General features: G+C 27.7%; 1 protein-coding gene across 1 annotated transcript; it reads left to right on the top strand.

Annotated features, from left to right (window-relative positions):
* Positions 1-3,116: 3,116 nt before the first annotated feature.
* On the top strand, positions 3,117-3,491 carry LOC112720859 (uncharacterized). Its single transcript, XM_025771952.1, has one exon. It carries the CDS (start codon positions 3,117-3,119, stop codon positions 3,489-3,491), a length of 375 nt encoding a protein of 124 aa, XP_025627737.1.
* Positions 3,492-7,910: the final 4,419 nt, after the last annotated feature.

Raw genomic sequence — 7,910 nt, forward strand, 5'->3', positions numbered from 1 at the left:
ATTTATTCTTAAAATTTAGAAATCATCTCTAGACATACTCATTTTTCTACAGGAATAATATAATTATTATGTGTAACTGTTCTAGATAAGAGGTGTACGAGCTATGAGCCAAACCTTTCAAAACTATACAGAACTAAATGTGACACATCATATTAACCATTTTAAACTTATTGGTTGTGGTCATCATAATTTATTTTGAAGTAAATGATATTATATTAAGGTTCTTAAATAATAAAGACCAAAAAATTATTAAATGTGACATCTCTTAGCTTAGGGTTTATAAAATCCTTAATAATTTTTTATTAAAATAATGATATGGTCACTCTTAATTTTTATAACATATTTTGTACATAATTTTTAATATTGCATATTTGTATAAATTTATAAAAAAAATGACATTATTAAAATAAAAATTATATAATACCTATTTTTCATAATGTGTGTGTAACTGTGTATACCCTAATTGGCTATAAATGCTTTTTCATGACCAGTTCACTTATTAATTATGATTCGTTATAGGGTATAATAGCCTTTTCGAACACAAAATATAGCCTTTGTTGTTCTCTATTATTAAAGGTGAAGTTCTCTTTTTCCTCCTCTTCGTATCATTTCATGTCATATTGAGGCTAATTTTTTTTTTATACGGGTGATTTTATCGTGAAATATAAATATTTGATTATTTTGATGTTTTATATTATTATGGTAATAATTGATATATTTTTTAATTATAAAAAGATAAAATATTATTGATGTCTTGTAAAAATCTACATCAGCATATAACATATAATTTAGATCATTTTTAAAAAATTTATTCTTAAAATTTTAATATTAGAAAATACAGATATTATATATTTTTTATGTAGTTTTCGTATTTATCAAATAAGTTATCTTTAAATTATCTATATTCTTTTATTAATCTTAGAAAAAAAAAAGATGACGAAAGGGGCTTAAGAAGTTGCCAAAAGCTTAAAGTTGAAATTAACCTAGCTAGCTATTTTTTTTAATATATATATATATATATATATATAAAGAGTAATGCTAAGGGATCAGTAACTTTTGTGATTGGTAGTCATCAAATAGTCATCAATGATAATTTAGTGGTGTAAGATTGGTGTAAGATTTTATCTAATGACTCACATTTCTCTACTGGTTACATACTGGTCAAAATTCAATAAAATTGCTGCCTCTATAGTTTTTCTTATAAAAATGAAAAGATTTAAAGTCCAAGGTATTTGACTATTTTTCTTCACTACTTTTGACCACATTATTGAAGCGTTCGAATATGAAAAGCTTTGTAGGGGAAAGAATGTTTAGAGGTTGGAAAGGCGATTATTAATGGTGGTGGTGGGTCATGAAGGTGCCCAACCTTATACATACCTTACTTTTTGTGGCTGATGTGTCTTGACAACAGAAATTGCAAGAGAAAGGTTCACTACTCATGCCTAAGGGGCAGCCTATTGCCATGGCCAAAACAGATAAACACTGCATTTTTTTAACCTAGATTATTTCCACTACGTGTTTTCCATATACAGGCAAAAATTGGATTCTAACTATAGGTAGAGAAAACCAATTTGATTAGTTGGAGTTATCAGTTCACTCGTTCATTTAAATATATAAGTGTTTTATGTTTGAATTTTATTTTGTATATACAATTTTTTATGACAAACAGATAACTTTTAAATAGGACATTGATTCATAAATTGACCTGTCAAATTGATAATACAATAAAAAATGAAAAAAAAAAAGATAGAAAACAGATATATATATATATATATATATATATTTGTTTTTATAAATGAAATAAAAAATACTTTATTATGGGTATATACTTTTTTTATCTTTTATATTATTAAAAAATAAAAATAATAAAATTAAAATAGAACATCAAGATATAAAATATTTAGGAGACTTTTTTTTTTCCGACAATCTACAATAGTCCAACAAGGATTTTTGGAATATATAGAATTAAACTAATATTTATTAGGATTATTTAGCTTAATTATATATTTATTTATATTATGATACCATAGTTAATGGTAAGATGTTACGTTTTTATTATTTCAATTCATTTTTTATCTATATGTACCATCTACATAATATCATATTTTACACAAAAATACAAAAAAATTTTTTCAGTCTTTTTCTTTGAGTTCTAACATGATATTAGAGCCTGGTTATTAGAGACTAAGACCATTTTCAGTAGGGAACTCATCCCAATTTCTATTTGTGGCTTACTTGTCATAAAAAGTAATTCTACATCAGTTTTTGCGTCATAAACAGTAAATAGGAACTCTAAGCATCTCTCTTCTCCATTAGGAGGAACTAACTTTAGTCCCTGTTGTGATCCCACTTAATTAATTAATTAAAATACTTAAAATTAATGTAATTAATTTTTTTCAATAATATAATTTAAATTTATAAATTTAAAAATAATTCACTATTAAAAGATATTAATATTAAATAAATTCATATATAACAATAATACATAATATATGGTTAATTCAGAATAAGTTGAATTGGGATAAGAATATCAATTGGCTTTGGCTTTGGAAGGCGCGGGTCCCTGAAAAGTTGAGACTCCTAGTGTGGCTTTGCCTTCATGATGCTGTACCAACTCAATATCTGCGTTTTCGGCGACATCTCTCCTCCTCATCCTTATGTACACGTTGCAATCAACTTCCGGAGACAATTCTTCATTGTTTTCGGGATTGTGAAGTGGTGCGATCAGTTTGGGTTTCTCTAGGTTTTTCTGATGTGTGTTTCTTTGGCTCTCACGAGGTGCATGATTGGTTCAAGCATGGCCTCCTCAATGAAGGTTGTTCCAAATTTGCAGCTATAATATGGTCAATTTGACAAGACAGAAATATGGATAATTTTCAGGGAATTTTTGGATCTGCTGGGTCAATTGCATACAAGGCTCGCAGGTGCATGGTGAATTTTGAATATACAACTCAGAATCGAGTGTGTTGCATCCAGGGATTAAAATCTCTGTCTTGGTCTCCACTAGAACCTGGTGCTTGGAAGTTAAATTGTGATGGGAGTGTGAACTTGGGAGATGATTGTGCTGGTTTTGGGTGGGTAATTCGCGATAGCTCCAGCCAATGGGTAATGCCGTAATGGGATGCTCAGGAAATTCCTTTGGATCTAGTGTCATCAAGATGGAGTTGTGGAGTATATGGAAAGGTTTGGCTTGGGCTTGGGAGGCGGGTCTTAAGCTTGTTGTCTGTGAGACAGATTGCGCATCAGCTTTTGAGCTAGTGACTAGTTGGCAAGTTTCACTCTGGCATCTTGAAAAAGAAGTGATACAACAGATATTTGACTTGAAGTTAAGAAGGGATTGGGATATTCGTTTTGAACTTATCCCAAGAGAAGCTAATGTCGTGGCAGATCGGTTGGCAAAGATGGGATCTGGAGGTAGCGGAGCTGATGAGGTTCACCTTTGGCACCAGCCACCAGAGGTGGTTTGTCCTCTCTTGCTGTTAAGAACCTGATTTTTTTTCTTTTTCTTTTCTGCTCTTTTGTTTTTTTTTCTCTTGGTTGTTCACCAAAAAAAAAATACACAATATATAATTTGGGATTACACAATGAGTTGGTTTGGATCCATTTTTTCGAACAAAAAATAATAGTACCAGAGCTTTGATTTCGTAAACTTGAAAGAAGATGAAGAAGAGTAGTAGAAAGTGTGAGAATAGAAGTGTATTTAACTGGTATATATAGAGTAACAAAATATTAATTTATTAATAATAACAGTAACATAGTAACGGCTAGTTTTCAACGACTAATTTTGCAACGACTAATTTTACAACGGCTAATTTAATATAATAATATAAATAATATTTAATTTTAATTATGACATAAATAATTATTATAAATTATTAATTAAATAAAAATTAATTATTTAATCTAATTAATTATTATAATTATTAATAAATTAATTACAATTTAATATAATTAATTAAAATTTTATATAATTATTTATTTAAATAATAACTTGCCAAATGTTAAGTTATTATTCATTGCTCCTAGTCCCCATTCAGTCCCATTCAGAGGGACTTTGTTCCATCGATTCTTGTGCAAGGACCCATTCCATTTTGTTCTAACGGTGAGGAACTTATTTGTGTCAGAAAAAGTTAGTAAGGCACTCACTATTGGACTTGCTCTAACGCTAAGGCCACCCACTTTTATTTCACTTATATATATATATATATATATATATATATATATAGTTTTGTTAGAGAACTAACTAGAAGAATAACTAACTAGTCGAAAAACAAAAAAATTATTATAAAAAAAATTTTTACTATTCTAATTTTTCGAATTTTAAAACTAAAAATTTAAAGAATTAACTTAAGTTAACTTATATTGTAGTTGATTTTCTATATTTTTCTGTATGTATATGTACATATGTGTTAAGTTAAATAGTTCAGTTAAATATATGTCAAATTATCTAACTGATTTTATCTAATATTTTTTTATAAAAACTATTACAACTATTTTTGTATGAGTAGTCATGGTCTATATGTAGCGAGAAATCCTTAGGCCAACTCACAGAGCGTGAATGTTGTGAGAACCATAACAAACACTATAAAAAATAGATTATTTAGAATAATTTTGTATTAAAATTTAAAATTATTATAAATTATTTTTTTTTAATAAAAGATAGTTATTGTTACAAAATAAAAATTTTTTTAATAACAAGATATTTTGTTGCAAGAAATTTCAATCATTTTGTAACAAAAATTACTTTTTTTTTTTACAAAATGTACTTTTTTTGTAATGGAAAATTGTTCTGTTGCGAGAGTTCAAATCGGTCTGTAACAAAAAGTTATTTTATTACAAAAGTTTAAAACGTGTTATAACACAAAATTGCCGTTTTAAAAGTTTAAAATATTTTATAAATTTTTTTTTGTTAGTTGTAAAAGTTTAAAATACTTTTTAACAAAAAAGTGTTTTGTTTCGAAAATTCAGAATTTATTCATTTGTTCAAGATTTTATTTTTCACAACCTTAGGATTTTATTGTTCAAGATCTTGGTTTATTAAAGATGATGGTCTTCTCATTTGAGAGGAAAAAAACAACCTTAGCAACGGAGAGAAAGTCTTGTAAGGTTGTTCACAATGCAAATAGGGTTTTGGGAATGATGGAAACCAAGGCCAACCACTTTTGCATGGAGTCCTTTGAATTGAGTATAGACATTTTCTCTAGTCAACCGAATGAAACTACTAATCTAAGTAAATTAAACTAGCTAGCTTCGAGTTAACCAATTATGATTTACCTTTTTCGGAAAAAGAAAAGTCAACTCAAAAGAAACTTAAGAAGGTTCTCCCAGATTATTAAAGAAGTCTATATAATTAGGGGGAATCAATGTAGTTTCATTAGAGCACAAAAGGTAATGTCATACCGAATTTTGAAAAGCCTGTAATCAATATAATTTACCCTTTTTTTATATGAATTTAATTTTGATATAATATAAAATAATAACAACATAATAAAAATAATTACTTTTAATATTAATCGTGTGAATAATAATCATCTAAAAGAACGAATGTAATTAGAAGACTGTAGACATTAAAATTAAACTCTTCTTATATATACTCAATGGTTTTTATGAGTAATGCTACGTTAACAATTTTTTTATCAATTAAATCTAATTAAATTAGTATAATATTAACAAAAATTATTCTAATCTCTCTTATTCATCTATTCACCTAAATTTTATTATTTAACTTAGTTAGACTTGATTTATAAAATAACTTATACTATACGTGTAATATTTTTCAATTTTTATCATTTATATTATTTTTAAATTAATAAAATTGAAAAAATCTAACTAAATATTCTATATTTTTATATAAGCTAATTTTACGGGAGATATATTATTTATTTTATTTTATTTTTACAAAATTTTTAAATGAACCTATAATTTTTGAGGGTAGTAACAAAAATAACAAAAGTATATTCCTACAAAAATCTGTTACGTCATGATTTTGTTTTATTTTATAAAAAATATTTGTTAACCAATATCTTTTTTCTTATATTTTTTTTATTTATATTTGAATTAATACTAATTCCGACAGCAATAAATGTGCGAAAATCTAATTTATAGCGCCAAAATTTTTGACAATAACAACCTCCAGAGTATTGTCAATTAAAAATTTTTTATTTAATCTGTCGTTAAACTTGACGATAAATAGTTTACTGACAAATTTTTTAATAATTTCACCAATAAATCTAGTAATATTCAACTACTTTAATTTTTTATAATGTAATATAAATTTGACTTGACATCTATCTTTACAAAATAGATGACAATTTCACCTAAACTAAAATCTCAAATGAAATAATGAAGAGATGAGTAACATCTCTTTTGCTGACAAAAAGAGACTAACAAATAGACCTTGTACAAAACATAAAATATACAAAATATAATTCTAAAACTTAATTAACTACATTATAGAGTAGTGGTACTTTTATAAAGCACCAAAAGCAGCCTTTATATAGACAACTATTTTTTTTTTTTTTTGGGGTAAAAAAAAGCTCAACACTCAAGTAGAATAACGACAAAGATAAAAATCATAAAAAATAAAATAATTTTTATATCACTTTCAGCATAACTATCAACAACACAAGTTATTTACAACATTATTCTGTAGCACATGTAAACGACTGATCTACACAAATTACGACTTCTACTGTAAAATATAGTATTATTCCATCGTAACCAAATAATTCATATAACTGAGATTATTATAAATAAATTAATCACCAGATATCTATGTGAACACAGAAGTTACATTTACAATAAATTTTTAGTATAAATACAACCAAATCATACATATATGTGAACACATAAATTTAAACTTCTTGATTTTACAACTAAAATCATCATAAATGTTCAAATTCCTTAACTATTTGATTAAATTTTGAACAATTTTGACAAATAAATTTTCTTCAAATTTCTTATGCTTATATGTAGCCACAATTGGATCACCTGGTATCAAATTAATTTTAAATTTTTCACATACTTAACTAATTTATTGGATTTAAGTTTTAAATAAGAAAAATAGAATAATATCTTCTGTACAAAGAAACACCAACTAAGAACTTAGAATGTAATCTGTGGGGAAGACTGGAGTTTACAGAGTAAGAAAATGGAGAGAGAGAGAGAGAGAGAGAGAGAGAGAGGAACACTGAGTGGGGTAGGACTAGGAATTTACAGAAAAGGGATCCTAGGATTTGGAATCGAGAAGAGTATCAACGTTTGGAAAACGTGTCTTTCTCTGTTTTTGTTAACAATCTGCCGAATGATATTTCAAAGAAGGAATTATTTCACCTTTTCCATTGGACAAGACGAATCAATGACATCTATTTGGCTCGGAAGCGAAAAAATAGAATTGTGTACATGTTTGCGTTTATACGATATACGACAAAAGGAGGGGCGATGAAGGCCATAACTGAAATGAATCATACAAGAATCAGGGGGAAGATTATTTATGTAGGTGAGGCCAAGTACAAAAGGGCTACGGGAGAAAAGAACACCGGGGTACGTAAGTGAGACCTTGCAAGAACTGAGGTGGAGAGTAGACAACTTCAGAAGAGTAAAAGTTCTACAAGAGTGGAAGAAACTAAGAAGGTAACACCTGTTAAGGACACCCAGGGAAATGGTTGGACAAAGAAGGTTGAAGTGCCAGTAGCAAAAGAGAATTTCGATTGGCTATAGAGAAGCTTAGTAGGCGGAATGACAAAAGCCATTAAATTCAAATCGCTACGGAGAGCCATTGTTAAGAATTTTCCTCAGGTTGTTGAAGTCAGAGAGCTTGGAGCTTACAAAGCCCTACTAGTGTTCGATTCTGTGAAGAATGCGGAGGAAGCGTTTACCTTCAAAATGAATAGTTTCTTACAATTCTTTTA

The sequence above is a fragment of the Arachis hypogaea genome, chromosome 11, assembly GCF_003086295.3.
Source record: "Arachis hypogaea cultivar Tifrunner chromosome 11, arahy.Tifrunner.gnm2.J5K5, whole genome shotgun sequence".
In the NCBI taxonomy this organism is placed as follows: Eukaryota; Viridiplantae; Streptophyta; class Magnoliopsida; order Fabales; family Fabaceae; genus Arachis; species Arachis hypogaea.